Genomic DNA, 18,958 nt, shown 5'->3' on the forward strand with positions numbered 1-18,958 from the left:
TAACTAAAACAAAACTTTCAACGTGTGGCAAACACTCCTTACCTGATGTTACTAGACAAAGTTGAGGACTACATGTGGCAAAAATGTGCAGGGCCCCTAACCTGTTCCCAATTAAAAAAAACAATACAAACAAGTAGAACACTTTACAACAAAGGCCACAGGCCAGCACACAGTAAAGAGAAAAGAAAGGTCCCCGTGTAGCAGCCATCTTTGGGTTTTTATAGTCTTTGATGATCTCAGGTTCCTGTGTGTAATTGGCTAATCACACAAGACAGGCAGTGATTGGCTGGAGCAAGTACACATGATGGAACCAATGAGGGAACAGGCTCCTGCAAAAAAGCATACACACAGAAAAACAAGACACATATGCCTAAAGGGCGTAACACACACATTAACAAAGACCAAAAATTACACTTTGTCAAATGACTTCACTTTATAAATTATCTTCTGATGTATGAAAATAAGAGGAATAGTCTTTGGAGCCCCGGACTGAACAAGGAATGGTTGCGACTAGATCCTGGGCCGGAACAGTATATATATATATATATATATATATATATATATATATATATATATATATATATATATATATATATATATATATATATATATATATATATATAGGTCCAACGTTTCTGCCCGAACCCCTTTAGACGGTGCACCAGTTTATGGGACTCCGCCATAGCAAACAGAAAAAAAAAATGGTAAGAATAAACTCAAACTATTCGTTAAAGATGTCCTCTATGATGCCATATTTCAGGTTAAGCAAAATATTCATGACACTGTTATAAAATAATTTGACAGAGTATTGACACTTAATGACATGTTAATGACAAATTCAATTTATAAAAAAATTATGACATTATAATGGCCTCATGACAGCCAGTGTCGAAACCAACCACATGACAGTTTAATAATAATAATAGATTTTATTTAAAACGCACTTTTCATTCCGAAGAATCTCAAAGTGCAACAAAGGGAAAAAACAACAACATGAAAACGAGTAAAAATATAGAATAATACAAACAATCAACCAACACATAACAGTTAAAAACTTTTCTGAACAGAAAACAGAGCTGATGGTGGAAGTCTCTGTAAGCTCACCAGTACACTGTGGGCCACTCCATGTTTTACATTTCTCCCAGCGCTGTCCTGATGACGTCGTCAAGGCATGACTGCTGAAGACCAGATGGAGGGGGTCGCTGCAGCACCAGGAGGCAGACAAAGTTTTCCGGGCACTTCTGTGGACACACCGGGGTCGGCGCAGAAGTCCAAGCCACTCCATGGCCGCAATGCAGATGGAACAGTGAAGCAGCCGAGACTCAGCAGCCGAGATTCAGCAGCCGAGAAGTGGAACATCCCAACATCCCGCCGGACGCTGATAGCCCGGTGCAAACTTCAGCCACCATTCAGCTCTAGCCCGAGGGAGGCAACCAGTGAGCAGCCCACACCCAGAAGGGAGAGCAGCCGCAGTGAGCAACCGAAACAAACGTGTCCTTCAAACCAGAACCAACCACAAACAAAAACAGCAGAGAAGCGGTGAAAAAACGGTGAACAGCGAACAACGTCCTCTCAGTGGCTGCCAGTAATCAGCAACAGTCCCAATTGTAGCTCTGACTGTTAGACTAGTCACAAACATAATAAAATAAAATCTAAATGTAATAGTACAGTTAACATGATTTGTGGGTGGAGAAGCGGCGAACAGACAATGCCAGCGTCCTCTCCCCCACGTTGCCTTGCACCTAATGTAATGTTAACCCAAAAAGCTAAGTAGTTTCTTAAATTTGATCATTAATCTGCTATGTCATTGAAGTACGTGCCATACGGATGTTTAATTTTGGCTCAGAGTACGCGCCATACTTCTGAAAAAACTTTTTCAGACTTTTATGACTGTGAACATGATAAACTAAAAACATTACCATGAAACACAAAAAACACTGTTACAACGAGTGCTGAGGGTGCTATTCGAGCTTCACGCCACATCTCGAGTTTTGTCAGGTCATCCTGTGTCTGCAGCCTCTCCCTCTCCCTCTCTCTCTCTCTCTCTCTCTCTCTCTCTCTCTCTCTCCCTCCCTCCCTCCCTCCCTCTCTCTCTCTCCCTCCCTCCCTCCCTCCCTCCCTCCCTCCCTCCCTCCCTCTCTCTCTCTCTCACACATACAGACATTTGGGACTCTGGCGGCGTGGGTATTGAGTTCCCCTAGCGTTTCGACGCAGCTCGAAGTTCCCTCGAGATAGGGAACATCTCAGGTTTTGTATGTAACCATGGTTCCCTGAGAGGGAACGAGACGCTGCGTCGCTATGCCATACTCCCATTTCAGAAGCTAATGACTTTTTGGTCCGGGTGTGCTTTATAGCTTCCTGGTCGATGACGTCACCCGCCTATGACGTATCTCCCTGCTATTGGACTGATTTCACGAGTGCTTCATGACGCATCACGCAGAGGCGTTCCCCTAGCGTTTCGACGCAGCGTCTCGTTCCCTCTCAGGGAACCATGGTTACATACGTAACCTGAAACATTCCCTCTGTCACGTTCCTCATTGATATTCAGGAAGGAGTCGTTGACGCCACAGGTGTGAATCACAGCATTATTCATGATGATCCACACCCTCCCTGCGTACAGGCATTCGGACAATAAGTGTCTTACCCAAGTTGGTAACACTTTACTTGAAGGGGTGTGCATAAGACTGACATGACACCTTCATAATTATGACATGACAAATGCATAAAAACTCCTTCATATTCATGACACGTGTCATGTGATGATTATAAAGGTGTCCTGTCAGTCTTATGCAGACCCCTTCAAGTAAAGTGTTACCGTATTATTTTAGGTATATCTCTGTATTTAGTGCCTGCAATGTAAATGTATAGTCTTTACACATCAGCTTGAATACTTAAATGGTAAAAAAAGACATAATTTCAAGATGCTGACGTCATGTCAGGTCATCACGTGGGTCACTCACTCAGTCAGACGCTCAAAGTACAAGACAGTCGGAGAGACGTTCGATCAGTCAGTCGGTCGTTCGGATGTTTAATTTTGGCCTGAAGTACGTGCCATACGGATGTTTAATTTTGGCTCGGCGTACGCGCCATACTTCTGAAACAACTGTTTCAGCAGTCGAAGTGCATGACAACAAAACATGACTGTGAACATGATAAACTAAAAACATTAACATGAAACACAAAAAACACTGTTACAACGAGTGCTGAGGGTGCTATTGGAGCTTCACGCCACATCACGAGTTTTGTCAGGTCATCCTGTGTCTGCAGCCTCTCTCTCTCTCTCTCTCTCTCTCTCTCTCTGCCAGGGTTGGAGCTTTTGTTAAGTCACAGTTCTGTTTGCTTGTGTGAAGGTAAGGATGTTATCGCTGTTCTCTGTTATCTACTTAATATCTTTAATTATATTGGCCATCCATGCTGGTTAAAGAAATATTTTGTTGTTAAGATGTTTATTTATGTATATATGTGATTTATTTTTTATTTGTAATGGATGTTTTCATATTTGTAATATTATTTAGTGTTTTGTGAATTCCTTGTGGCAGAGCATATATTTTCTGTATATTATATTGTGGTTGTGGTTTATTTGGGGGTTTATTCTTTGTATTTTGGATACATCTAATAGTTGTATCTTTATTTGTCACAAGTTCTAATTTATTTTTTAGTGAGTTTGTGAATGTGATTAGTATTGATTTAACTGCAGCCACAGCTAGATTGTTTCCTTTTATAATCTGCAGTTTTTCACAGACTCTAATGACGCGTTTTAACGGTCATCAATATCGCTGCTGAGAGGGTGTTTCTAATACAGCTTCTATGGGCATGTTCTATACGGTTCTATGGGTGTAAAATTAACATTTTTCTCTCTTTTCACTGCCGTTATCAATCACATTGAGACTGTAATTGAGAAACTCTATTTTTTCTCTCTTTTTGAAAGTTGTGAAATCACTATTGTGGCATTTTCTTTTGCTTTTTAAACAAATGGGCACACAAAAATATATTTAATGTATTCTCTCATTCACCTCTATAATATTTAACCCATCTATGATGACTTCTAATATGGAAGAGTGTTCATATTCATTGTTTACCCAGGAAACTTGTATGTACGATAATTGTGACGGTAGCATAACACAGCTGGTTTTCCCGTGGAAAGCTGTGTCATGCTGCTGATAAGATGCAGTTTGCTGCATTGGTGCAGTGGAGGGGTGGGGCACTGCCCTAACTACCCTAACCCTAACCCCTATAACCCTAATCCCTATAACCCTAACCCCTATAACCCTAACCCCTATAACCCTAACCCAGATCAGAGCCTTTAATGATATTGTGGGAGAAATGAATACAAAAATAATATAAAATTCACATTTTCTCATTTTATTTGTCTTACCCTATTATTTTAATGAGTTGGGTAAGAAGCTTTTAATGAGTTGGGTAAGAAGCTTATAGTCTACTGACTATAAGCAACTTGGCAACTACAATTCAACTTATTCTACTAACCCGAACCCTAACACCTAACCATAACCTACCAGTCTACTGACAGTCTACTAATACTCTAATGAGAGTTAGTTGACATGTAGTTGCAAAGTTACTTATAGTTAGTAGAATATCTAAAGTGGACTATCGAAATAAAGTGTAACCGTATTGGTATTTATCTTTTTTCACAGCTAAAGGAGAGGGCTCTAACACTGGCACTTCCACTATCAACATCTACACAACTAAGAAAAGTGGCGGATTCCTCTGCATTAGGTAGCCCTAAGATGTTTTTTTACTCTTTGTAGAAGATAATATACCATGGGCATCAGAACCATTGTAATGACTTTCAATGTAAGCAAGTATCATCTGGTGATTATTTGTCTGGGAATATCTGGGTATTGTGTTATCAATATATATGCTTATCATTATTTACAGGCCTCCAAAATACTCTCCAGCCTTTGCTGAGGACTTGACAGGACTTGCCTTTGACAGCAATTTCCTCAGAGTTTGACTGTTGCTATAGCTGGGGATTTTAAAGGGATCCCCTGGTGTTGGGACTTGTATGGCTTAATATAACATAAATTATGTCTCTTACTGAAATATGTAGTAGAAACCCATGAAAGTCGATTTTATATTTGGACCATGGGCAGCGCCATTTTGTTTGCGTTCTAGGATGATGACGTAGAATGACTGCACTCCTCAATCAGCTGGCGTTACCCGTAGCTAAACAATGTTTCACATTTGATAATTTAGCAGACACTTTTTTTCAAAGGGATTAACAAATGAGGAGAGCAATCATATAGTTTAATAACTTTAATACAAATATAATAGTTTTCACTTGTTGTTAACAATGTTTTTGCACGTTAAATAATTGTTTAAATTTGGTGTGTGTACTGCTTTATTAGGCTAGGCTGTGGCACCGACATGATAACAGAAACAAGCAATTTACAAATCTTTATCAAATTTACAAAGCCATTAAATAATTAAATAAGTATAATTTGTAAAAGCCATTTTACGCACTTTGTAAAATTGTACTTTTTTTTGTAGGTGAACAAATACTTATTTTCCACCATAATTTGCAAATAAATTCTTTAAAAATCAGACTCCTCTAAATATGTTTTTGCCCCACTGTATATGGACAAATAGACTTAACATTTTAGTTTTTTCAACAAAAAAAATGCATAAACATTTTCTCAAAACTCCAATCTTTTATGTACACGTTGCTCACATATTACTGTAGCCCTGTCTGTGCTGAATAGCCTTAGGGTCCTAAGGGTTAAGGAGTCCGAGAGGAATCTGAACGCCAGCAGAGGGAGGGAGGGCATTCATGGGTCATCATGCAGCACTATAAATACAGATCCAGAAGAAGAACTCTCAGTCACAGTTCTGTTTGCTTGGGTAAAGGTAAGGAGAGTTATTGCTGTTCTCTGGGATATCCATTTCATTTCTTTAATTATATTGGCCATCCATGCTGGTTAAAGAAATATCTTAATTTTAAAATCAAGTTTAATTATGTATATGTGTGATTATTTTTGATGGATGGTTTCATATTTATTATATTTTTAGTGTTTTGTAAATTCCTTGAGTATATATTTTCTGTATATTATATTAGAGTTTGGGGTTTATTTGGGGTTTTATTCTTTGTATTTTGGACACATCTGACATTTATTTTATTTGTCATACAGTCTTGTTCAAAATAATAGCAGTACAATGTGACTAACCAGAATAATCAAGGTTTTTAGTATATTTTTTTATTGCTACGTGGCAAACAAGTTACCAGTAGGTTCAGTAGATTCTCAGAAAACAAATGAGACCCAGCATTCATGATATGCACGCTCTTAAGGCTGTGCAATTGGGCAATTAGTTGAATTAGTTGAAAGGGGTGTGTTCAAAAAAATAGCAGTGTGGCATTCAATCACTGAGGTCATCAATTTTGTGAAGAAACAGGTGTGAATCAGGTGGCCCCTATTTAAGGATGAAGCCAACACTTGTTGAACATGCATTTGAAAGCTGAGGAAAATGGGTCGTTCAAGACATTGTTCAGAAGAACAGCGTACTTTGATTAAAAAGTTGATTAGAGAGGGGAAAACCTATAAAGAGGTGCAAAAAATGATAGGCTGTTCAGCTAAAATGATCTCCAATGCCTTAAAATGGAGAGCAAAACCAGAGAGACGTGGAAGAAAACGGAAGACAACCATCAAAATGGATAGAAGAATAACCAGAATGGCAAAGGCTCAGCCAATGATCACCTCCAGGATGATCAAAGACAGTCTGGAGTTACCTGTAAGTACTGTGACAGTTAGAAGACGTCTGTGTGAAGCTAATCTATTTTCAAGAATCCCCCGCAAAGTCCCTCTGTTAAAAAAAGGCATGTGCAGAAGAGGTTACAATTTCAAAACCAAGAAATGTGAATGAATTGTGGAATGTTGTTAAAGAATCATGGAGTGGAATAACAGCTGAGAGGTGCCACAAGTTGGTTGACTCCATGCCACACAGATGTCAAGCAGTTTTAAAAAACTTTGGTCATACAACTAAATATTAGTTTAGTGATTCACAGGATTGCTAAATCCCAGAAAAAAAAAATGTTTGTACAAAATAGTTTTGAGTTTGTACAGTCAAAGGTAGACACTGCTATTTTTTTGAACACACCCCTTTCAACTAATTGCCCAATTGCACAGCCTTAAGAGCGTGCATATCATGAATGCTGGGTCTCGTTTGTTTTCTGAGAATCTACTGAACCTACTGGTAACTTGTTTGCCACGTAGCAATAAAAATATACTAAAAACCTTGATTATTCTGGTTAGTCACATTGTACTGCTATTATTTTGAACAAGACTGTAAGTTCTAGTTTATTTTTAAGAGAGTTTGTGAATGTGATTAGTATTAATTTAACCGTTTGCAAGAAGGTGATTCACATCAAGACACAGTTTCCGTAGAGAAGGACAGTCTTATCTTAGTGCCCAGTGTGGTGGGAGAGAAAAGGCGCTGGGTGAGGCTGTCCTTCTCTTTCCTGTTATGTTAATAAAGCTTTAGATCTGTGCCACATAAGGACAAAACATCTCTCATTCTCTATGCCCAAGACACAGGAAGCACTTCTAATAAACAGCAGGATGTGGACATTTAAAGGTCCCATTCTTTGCGATTCCATCTTTCAAACTTTAGTTAGTGTGAAGTGTTGCTGTTAGAGCATAAATAATACCTGTAAAATTATAAAGCTCAAAGGTCAATGCCAAGCGAGATATTTTATTTAACAGAAGTTCCCTTTCAGCGCCTACAGCGAGCGGCCGGTTTGGACTACACCGCTGCACTTCCTGCTGTGGTGACGGCACTAGAACCGTCTGTTGACGAACCCTCCGCCCACAAGAACACGCAGAATTTTATTATTTAAGTCGGTCCGTTTAACAGTTTATGTAACTCATGACACAAAGTGCAACGCTGTTTAGCTTTGTTAACTAACGTTAGATGGTAAATGAAACTAATCCGAAAAACTTAGCATATAAAAGTGTAGTAATTCATTCACACCCCATCGATTGTTGGTGTGTGTAATGATCAGTTTAAACTACTGAATAGACAGCTTACCATTCTGAAACATCCAGCAAAAGTCTTTCCTGAGCAGGTTGTAATCGATCCTCTTCGATGTTCTCCGGGTCTGATTCCGGCTCAAACTGATAAGGCAATATAGACATTTCTGCAATAACACTGAGCGCACGTATCTACCCGTTATGGTAAGAGGCGGGACCTTTCTGGTACGTGCGCTAAGCTGCTGTCCAATCACAGCACGGGAAGCGCTGGCCCAATCAGAACTCGTTACGTGTTTCTGAAGGAGGGACTTCATTCCCCTGTTGATGGGGAAGTTTGACGGAAATGGATTCAGGCTCTCCCTTCCAGCGCAAAGACCCATATGACCACCTCTGTGGGAAAATATAAAACCATTATTTTTTTAAACTAACAAAGAACTTCTATTATGTATATTACCATTATTTACTGATCTATTTAAATGTTTTACAGGCTGTAGTATTGTTTCACTGAAGGAACTACTAAAATAAACACGCATGCTTAAATGGATTTTGCCTCGTGTATATTTCTTATTTTCAAAACGTATGATATTTGATTTAATAATGAGGCTATTTAATATATATAAAGTAGTGATCGACCGATATTGTTTTTTTTTATTACCGATACTGATTATTTTGATGTTTATGTGCCGATAACCTGATATATAGAACCAATATTTATTTATTTATTGTGTCATTTCTGTTTTTTACAATTACAGCAACAGCACTGAACTGCGCTTTTTAAACACTGTAATTTTTGCGGTTTCACTCCCTTACATACAGAACAAAAGACATTTACATCAATAAATAGTCTGAAAAAATTGGCTTTTTTTAAAATATAGTGCAGTCTTTTTTAACATTAATCCTGTTTCAACTTTTTATTTATAAATGCAGCCATATTAACAACAGGCAAAATACATATATAAAGTCTAATATTTTCAAATGGAGAACATAAATGAGAGAGATCAAATCCCCATAACTATGAGCATAAATATAAGCATTCATTTCAAACTACAGTTTTAAAAGCTTTATGTGTTTAATAGACTAAAGATTGAATATTCTCTGGAATTGTAATAGCTATGATGTATTCGCAGGTTTGTTTCTTTTTCTTATCTCATCTAGTACGGTATCAAAATTAATGTTTGTGTATGTCTAAAGCCCTATTCGGACGGGATTAGTTTAACATGGGGACATGGGGGTAAAGTCATTTTACCTCAGGACGTCTGTAATATTAATGGCCAATTCGCACGGGATAAGACATCTCAGTAAAACTAGCAATCAATGCATTTGTTTCTTTTCCAATTAGAAATAGGAAATTAACATATAGGCTTCCTTAACCTCTGGCTTCCTCTAGTGGGCAACACTAATATAACAGCCTTCATCTTTCAGTTGAAATGACTGATGGTTTCGAACAGGGGTTGTTATACCAAAAATATAATAATAATTATAATAGATGTATGAATTTCTTATGCTCGGGAGGACAAGAGCACATTCTAAACCAAGGCTTCTCAACTGATCAGGGCTTGAGCTAAACTCTGCAGGAAAGTAGACCATGATGACCAGACCTGACCACCCCTTTTTTGCAGAGTTACCATGTTAGTATTCCTAAGTTATAACAAATTGAAGAACCTACCATTTCTACCATCACCTTTATTTCCTGTTTTGCCTCTTATTTGCTTAAATAGGTAATGAAACTAAGCATGTTTGCTCAGAATTACTTGTTCTCCATGTCATATAATGTTGAAGAAAATCTTGAATAAAATTAAAGAAAATTAAGGGCTTTCGGATCCAAGTAAAAAAAGAATACCTTTAATGTTCAAAACATGTTTAACTGGTTGTACTTCACTTCAACACTAGTATAAACGTATAAGTATACACTATTGCCACTTTCTGGGAAAGCTAACTAATTACTCTAAAAGAAATAGCCTAAAACAAATACATCTAGCTAGCCTACTAAAAGAAACTTTTATATGTTTTTTGACGGCAAAATATGTGGAAACAATGTATGTATCAGGCATTTTATTTGGAAAATAAACACATTTACATACAAATTAGGCATTGCAAAAACAATATTAACAATTTACAATAGGCCTACTCAAAAGACAGACAGTGGCAAATTACGACATGTAGGCTAACAGCAATAAAGTCCTAAATCAAGGGCAAGGAATTAAATAAATAATTGTCACAATAAAAATATAATAATTGAAGGAACAACATAGAGAAGTAAGTTATTGTAAGGGATGGGAGCTATATTGCTTTTTCACTTGAAAAGGTACAAAGTGAAGCAGCTAAATCTTTAAGTTCATTAGTAAAATGAGGAAAGGAGGGGTTTTCAAACATCTGCATTTATGAATAAAGTATTTAGCAAGTGTATGGGTTATTAATTAACTGTGAGCAATCTTTCTTAAGTACACAACAATTCATTTGTTTGTGTTCAAGGATATTTACATGTAATAGTAGGCCAACATGGCAGTTTACTGTAGATATTGAGACCAAAACAATTTTATGCTCTGTGGTTTCAATATTAATTCCACAAAATTGACAAGAGTTTTCTCCAATATCAAATTTAGATTTAAGGAATTATTTAGATGGGTATGTCATTTATTAATTTAAAATAAAGTTCTTTCATTTTAGGGACAGTTGGAAAGGTAAGATAATTCTTGATCAGGCGTATTTTAAGGCGACGACGTATGTATCAGGCGTCTTATAAGGCGACGTGCCTAGTTCAGACGTACATAAATTTGATACATTTCTCACATACGCCGTCGCCACGTCGCCGCAGGTCATCGTTCCTAACATGACGCCGCCGTGACTTCGCCGCCGGTCTGTCGTCTACCGTCTCCATCAATATGGCAAGCCGTTTTAGCATTAAATACACCTTCGCATACTAGTCATAAATCAGTTTTGACTAGTCATAATTCCAGTTCCAGATATCTACAATGTGATTGTGACTAGTCATAATATGGATTGAAGATATCTACAATGTTAATTTGACTAGTCATAATATACATTCAAGATATCTATAATGCTATTTTGACTAGTCACATTCTTCCATTGACTTCCATTGGAAAATATTTCCAGATATCTTCAAATGAGTTATGAGTAGTAGAAATTGTAATTAAAGATATCTTTAATTGTTTTAATACTAGGCATAATTCTAATTAGAGATATTTCAAATTACAATTGCACTAGTAAAAATTATAATTAGAGATATCTCTAACTGGTTTTTGAGTAGTCATAATCACATTTAAGATATCTTTAATTCATCAAATTTAAAGATATCTAAAATACATTTGTAGATATCTGCAAATAATTTATTACTAGTCAAATTATAATTGAAGCTATCTTGAATTGGATTTTTGTCTAGGCAAAACTTAATACGAGATATCTTGAATTGGAATTCTTCCTAGTCTAAACTCATTTAAAGATATCTGCAATTTAATTATAGATATCTCTGTCTGATTTTTGACTAGACAGATCTTTCTTTGGAGATATCTGCAATTAGCTTTGTGACTAGGAAGAATATAAATGTAGATATCTAGAATTAACATTTTGACTAGTCAAAACTCCTTTATAGATATCTTAAACATGCATGCAAATATGCCTTAGCTAAGCCACACCTTAAACATTTTATTAACCAATCCTACCGCGGAAACCGTTGTCATCTGCCATTTTGTTTAAGAATTATATAATAAAAGTCCTGCGTCTTTGGTCATTTTAAGCTCATTTATATAGAAGGAAATCAAACGTATGAAAATAAAAATGTACCTGGGACATGTGTAAAAGTGACATATAATATGGCTGAGAAGATCAAGAAGGTTGTTGTCTAATTCTAGGCTATATATTAAAGTAATAAATAATGTTGAGATGTGCATGCTGTGGATTAAATTGTGTTAGTTTTCATTCCCAAACGAACACATTTAAAGCTAACCATTTGGCCTTATTTCTGGTGCAACATTACATATGTTATAATTTTAAAATAACTTTTCAACGCACTGGTGCTCATCACTCAACACAGCAGAATATCACATCGCAGATCTTTTGCTATAATACAACACACCACTCCCACCTTGTGGATTATTACCTTTATGACACGAGTAAACACAACGCAATGTACTAATCAATGTAATCAGTAGCTACATCATGTCAAAGTTTTTTAAACATTTATTAACCTGTAATCTTTTTTTTAAATCATTAGGGGCCAAGCCCCAAAGGGGCTGTAGCCCCTCTTGAAATTGTTGGTTTACTTTATTATTAGGGGCCAAGCCCCAAAGGGGCTGTAGCCCCTCTTGAAATTGTTGGTTTACTTTATTATTATTAGGGGCCAAGCCCTGAAAGGGCTGTAGCCCCTATTGTATCTGTTAGTTTCCTATATTATTATTATTATTATTCTTCCTCCCTATGGGAGTCAATGGCAGCCCTATGAACCGTAAGTAGGAAAATGATGAAATTTAGCACACTTGTAGAGATAGTCATCAATAGTAAATGGACCAAATTTGGAGTCTCTAAGACCAACTCCATAGTGCCACCACCAGTCCAAAAATTAAACATTGAAACTGTTATAACTTTTGAACCCTTTGAGGTAGAAAAATGCCACTTAGTACACCTGATTCCTCTCATCATGCTGATCAAATTTAATATCTTACATTAAGACTTTGCCCATTACAGTAATGGCCATTTTAAAAAGTACAGTATTCAGTTTTTTCGCTACTCCTCCTTCAAAATTTGTCTAATTTTGTCCAAACTTGGCAGAGAGAATATTTGGACTGAGCCGCACAGAAATGACTGAACAGAATTTTTTGGACCCTTGGAAAAAAAAAAAGTTATGATGTCTCGAAGTTAACAAGGTTGACCCAAAATTGGTTCTGAGGCTGTATCTCGGACAAACTTTGACCAATTGAAACGAAAATTGGTATGCTTCATCAGACCCATGATTTGAGGATCCATGCCAAAGTTGGGAACAGCACCACCTAGGGGTCGTGAGATATGAAAAAAGGCTATTTTTGCCCATAACTTCCGAACGCTTTGTCGGAAAATCATATTATTGGTGTCTATGGATTCCTCGTGTCATGCTGAATCTGGTGATATAAGATATGTCAGGATCGGATGAACCACGTGACCGCCATTTTGAATTTTGTCATAAAATGTGATATCTTTTATAATATTTGACATATGTGCACACAATTTGGTATGCATGACCGTCATCATGTCCCGAATGTACATGAGAAGTTTCAGAATAGCGCCACCTAGTGTTCCAGAGATATACGATTTTTTGCTAAAACGTTTATAACTTTTGAAAACATTATCTATATTCTATATAATTTATGTCATTTTGTTCTGTGGGTTTTGCAGATTTCGACGATGTCTCATTTGTCATTTTCCAAACATGTGACTGTGCGCCATATTGAATCAAGTGAAAAACAGTTTTTTCGCTACTCCTCCTTCAAATTTTGTCCAATTTTGTTCAAAATTGGCTCACATTAAATATGGAGTGAGCCGCACAGAAATGACTGAACAGATTTTTGATATTCGCTACCGTTCCAGAGAAATCCACCTCTGAAGTTGAACTTGCCTGTGTTTGTGTCTTTATGCTAATTAGCTTAGCATTCGAAATGGTTATTTGCAAAAATGTTCTTCCGTTCAAGACATTAATTACTTCTAAGAATGATTTTAAGCAATTTTTCACAAAAAAATATATAATGTTGTTCATTAAATCCAAAAATCTTAATTTTGAGTTAATTTCTAATTTTAACTATGGACCTATGGCATGTCAATGAACGCATGTCTTCCCTGTGGCGCAATGAGATGAGTGTCAGACACCGGATTGTGAGGTTATGGGTTCGAGTCCCATGGGGGACGGCTTTATAAAATTGTATGTAATGCTGTCATTTAGTGGCAAAAGCTGCAGTTCTGCCTTCGAAATCTCAAGTCTTTATAAAATTAAACAAACCAATGTATGAGTGGTCTGCTGTTTAAAGCAACAGGCTAAAGCTTTGAAGATTGATTGGTCAAATTCAATGTGTAGTAAGTTAAGTTAAGTTATGTTGTTTAAGCATGTGAATTAGGCAATGTAAAAAAGTTTCCTAATAATATCCAAAGTCCAAAAAAAGCCAAGAAGAGCCATAATGGGCTTGGCCCCGCAATTGCTGCTAGCAGCTATATTATTAGGGGCCAAGCCCTGAAAGGGCTGTAGCCCCTATTGTATCTGTTAGTTTCCTATATTATTAGGGGCCAAGCCCTGAAAGGGCTGTAGCCCCTATTGTATCTGTTAGTTTCCTATATTAGGGGCCAAGCCCTGAAAGGGCTGTAGCCCCTATTGTATCTGTTAGTTTCCTATATTATTAGGGGCCAAGCCCTGAAAGGGCTGTAGCCCCTATTGTATCTGTTAGTTTCCTATATTATTAGGGGCCAAGCCCTGAAAGGGCTGTAGCCCCTATTGTATCTGTTAGTTTCCTATATTATTAGGGGCCAAGCCCTGAAAGGGCTGTAGCCCCTATTGTATCTGTTAGTTTCCTATATTATTAGGGGCCAAGCCCGAAGGGCTGTAGCCCCTATTGTAATTGTTAGTTTTCTTATTATTATTATTATTATTATTATTCTTCCTCCCCACTGGGTTCCTATGGCAGCCCTATGAACCATAAGTAGGAAAATGATGAAAATTAGCACACTTGTAAAGATGCTCATTAAAAATAATTGGACCAAATTTGGAGTCTCTACATCCAACTCCATAGCGCCACCACCAGTTCAAAAATACAACATTGAAACTGCTATAACTTTTGAACCCTTTGTAGTAGGAAAATGAAACTTAGTACAATAGATTCCTCTCATTATTTTGATCTCAGTCTATGTCTTACATTAAGGCTCCGCCCATTACAGTAACGGCCATTTTGAAAAGTACAGTGTTTAGTTTTTCCTCTACTCCTCCTTCAAAGTTTGTCCAATTTTGTTCAAATTTGAATGAAATGATCTTTGGACTGAGCCAAATAGAAATGACAAAACAGATTTTTTTTTATTCATCTTTGTTCAAAAGTTATGATGTTATGAACTTAACAAGGTCGACCCAAATTTGGTTCAGAGGCTGTATCTCGGCCAAACTTTGATCAATCAAAATGAAAATTGGTATGCTTCATCAGACCCATGATCTGAGGGTCCATGCCAAAGTTGGGAACAGCGCCACCTAGGGGTCATGAGATATGAAAAAAGGCTATTTTTGCCCATAACTTCTGAACGCTTTGTCAGAAAATCATAATCCTGGTGTCTTTGGATTCCCCGTGTCATGCCGAATCTGGCGATACCGGATATGTCAGGATTGGATGAACCACGTGACCGCCATTTTGAATTTTGTCATAAACTGCTATATCTTTTGAAATATTGGACATATCTGCACAAAATCTCGTATGCTTGACCGATAGCATGTCCCAAACGTACCTGAGAAGTTTCAGAATAGCGCCACCTAGTGTTCCAGAGATATAAGATTTTTTGCTAAAACATTTATAACTTTTGAAACCTTTGTCCAAATTTGATGTAATTTATGTCATTTTGTTCCCTGGTTTATGCAGATTCCGCCAATGTCTCATTTGTCATTTTCCAAACATGTGACTGTCCACCATATTGAAACTAATGAAAAACAGTTTTTTTGCTACTCCTCCTTCAAAATCTGTCCAATTCTGTCCAAAATTGGCTCAGATGATCTTCAGACCGAGCCGCACAGAAATGACTGAACAGATTTTTGATATTCGCTACCGTTTCTGAGAAATCAGTCTCTGAAGTTGACCTTGCCTGTGTTTTTGCCTTTATGCTAGTTAGCTTAGCATGCTAATTGGTTAGCAGACCTCTGCAGGTTTGTAAAAGAGTGCCTCCCCAGTGGCGCAACAGGATAAGCGACAGACTCCGGACCCAGAGATATAGGGTTCGAATCCCGTGGAGGGCAATTTTATAAAATGTTGTGCAATGTGTTATTTCGATTCCTTTATTATCAGAGTAAGTGTTGTACTTATCTTTCTTCCTCTTGGATTAGAAATAAGTGCGTTTTTGTTAATTTTGTTCATCTGAACTTCTGTTCATTTTTAGTTCATCCTAACTATACTTCTGAACCTATCTATTACTCAAGTACATTCTATTTCTGCCATTTTTTTCCTTCTGGCTCTGCATTGCGCTACTGCCGCATCTTAGGCTTGGCCCCGTAATCGCTGCTTGCAGCTATATTTATTATTATTATTATTATTATTTTTCCCGAATGGGAGTCAATGGCAGCCCTATGAACCGTATATAGGAAAATGATGAAATTTGGCACACTTGTAGATATCTTCATCAATAATGCATATACCAAATTTGGAGTCTCTAAGACCTACTCCATAGCGCCACCACCAGTCCAAAAATTCAACATTTAAACTGTTATAACTCTTGAACCCTTTGGAATAGAGAAATGAAACTTAGTACATCAGATTCCTCTCCTCACCCTCATCATATTCCATATCTTACATTAAGGCTCCGCCCCTTACAGTAACATCCATTTTGAAAAGTACAGTATTCTGTTTTTTTGCTACTCCTCCTTCAAATTTTGTCCAATTTTGTCGAAACTTGGCAGAGCGAATCCTTGGACTAAGCCGCACAGAAATGACTGAACAGAATTTTGATATTCATCTCTGTTCAAAAGTTATGATGTCATGAACTTAACAAGCTCGACCCAAAATTGGTTCTGAGGCTGTATCTCGGCCAAACTTTGATCAATCGAAACGAAAATTGGTACGCTTCATCAGACCCATTATCTGAGGGTCCATGCCAAAGTTGGGAACAGCGCCACCTAGGGGTCATGAGATATGAAAAATGGCTATTTTTGCCCATAACTTCTGAAAGCTTTGTCAGAAAATCATAATTTTGGTGTCTATGGATTCCCCGTGTCATGCCAAATCTGTGGATACCGGATATGTTAGGATCGAATGAACCACGTGACCGCCATTTTGAATTTTGTCATAAATTGCTATATCTTTTGAAATATTTGACATATCTGCACAAAATTTGGTATGCGTGACCGTCAGCATGTCTCAAACGTACCTGAGAAGTTTCAGAATAGCGCCACCTAGTGTTCCAGAGATATAGGAATTTTTGCTAAAACGTTTATAACTTTTGAACACTTTGTCCAAATTTGGTGTAATTTATGTCATTTTGTTCCCTGGCTTATGCAGATTACGACGATATATCATTTGTCACTTTCCAAAAAGGTTATTGTCCGCAATATTGAAACAAGTGAAAAACAGTTTTTTCGCTACTCCTCTTTCAAATTTTGTCAAATTTTGTCCAAAATTGGCTGAGATGATCGTTGGACTGAGCCGCACAGAAATGACTGAACGGATTTTTGATATTCGATACCGTTCCTGAGATATTTGTCACTGAAGTTGACCCTTCCTGTGTTTGTGTTTTTATGCTAGTTAGCTTAGCATGCCAATTGGTTATTTGCAAAATGTGCTTCTGTTCCATACGTTGAGTCATTCTCAGATTGATCTAAACAGAACTTTTTAAATATTAAATGCTGTGCATTTATTTGAAAAAAATCTTCATTTTGAGTCGACTCTCATTAGAACTATGGAACTTCAGCAGGTGTTTGAACACAAGCCCGGCCGGTGGCGCAACGAGATGAGCGATGGACCCAGCGCCCGGAGGTTATGGGTTCGAGTCCCGTGGGGGGCGGCCTTTTAAAGGTCGCTCTGCGTTAGGCGAAAGCCCCTTCTGGGGCTTGGCCCCGTACAACTGCTTGCAGTTCTTGTTATTAGGGGCCAAGCCCCAAAGGGGCTGTAGCCCCTCTTGAAATTGTTGGTTTACTTTATTATTATTATTAGGGGCCAAGCCCTGAAAGGGCTGTAGCCCCTATTGTATCTGTTAGTTTCCTATATTATTATTATTATTATTCTTCCTCCCTATGGGAGTCAATGGCAGCCCTATGAACCGTAAGTAGGAAAATGATGAAATTTAGCACACTTGTAGAGATAGTCATCAATAGTAAATGGACCAAATTTGGAGTCTCTAAGACCAACTCCATAGCGCCACCACCAGTCCAAAAATTAAACATTGAAACTGTTATAACTTTTGAACCCTTTGAGGTAGAAAAATGCCACTTAGTACACCTGATTCCTCTCATCATGCTGATCAAATTTAATATCTTACATTAAGACTTTGCCCATTACAGTAATGGCCATTTTAAAAAGTACAGTATTCAGTTTTTTCGCTACTCCTCCTTCAAAATTTGTCTAATTTTGTCCAAACTTGGCAGAGAGAATATTTGGACTGAGCCGCACAGAAATGACTGAACAGAATTTTTTGGACCCTTGGAAAAAAAAAAAGTTATGATGTCTCGAAGTTAACAAGGTTGACCCAAAATTGGTTCTGAGGCTGTATCTCGGACAAACTTTGACCAATTGAAACGAAAATTGGTATGCTTCATCAGACCCATGATTTGAGGATCCATGCCAAAGTTGGGAACAGCACCACCTAGGGGTCGTGAGATATGAAAAAAGGCTATTTTTGCCCATAACTTCCGAACGCTTTGTCGGAAAATCATATTATTGGTGTCTATGGATTCCTCGTGTCATGCTGAATCTGGTGATATAAGATATTTCAGGATCGGATGAACCACGTGACCGCCATTTTGAATTTTGTCATAAATTGCTATATCTTTTGAAATATTTGACATATCTGCACAAAATTTGGTATGCATGACCGTCATCATGTCCCGAATGTACATGAGAAGTTTCAGAATAGCGCCACCTAGTGTTCCAGAGATATACAATTTTTTGCTAAAACGTTTATAACTTTTGAAAACATTATCTATATTCTATATAATTTATGTCATTTTGTTCTGTGGGTTTTGCAGATTTCGACGATGTCTCATTTGTCATTTTCCAAACATGTAACTGTGCGCCATATTGAATCAAGTGAAAAACAGTTTT

General features: G+C 37.4%; 1 protein-coding gene across 2 annotated transcripts in view; it reads left to right on the forward strand.

Moving 5' to 3' along the window:
- The first annotated feature begins 4,650 nt into the window (after window positions 1-4,650).
- The window catches only part of LOC137074913 (uncharacterized), a 118,924-nt gene continuing 104,616 nt past the window's right edge, over window positions 4,651-18,958 (forward strand). The window contains exons 1-2 of one of the 2 annotated variants that reach the window (XM_067442994.1): window positions 4,651-4,734; window positions 4,897-5,865. In XM_067442994.1, the coding sequence (XP_067299095.1) occupies window positions 5,799-5,865 (67 nt within the window). In that variant the 5' untranslated portion in view covers window positions 4,651-4,734; window positions 4,897-5,798. Of the gene's footprint in view, window positions 4,813-4,896; window positions 5,866-18,958 lie in introns of both variants that reach the window. The other variant, XM_067442993.1, reaches the window with a different exon arrangement.

This window comes from Pseudorasbora parva, chromosome 5 (assembly GCF_024679245.1).
Source record: "Pseudorasbora parva isolate DD20220531a chromosome 5, ASM2467924v1, whole genome shotgun sequence".
Lineage (NCBI taxonomy): Eukaryota > Metazoa > Chordata > Actinopteri > Cypriniformes > Gobionidae > Pseudorasbora > Pseudorasbora parva.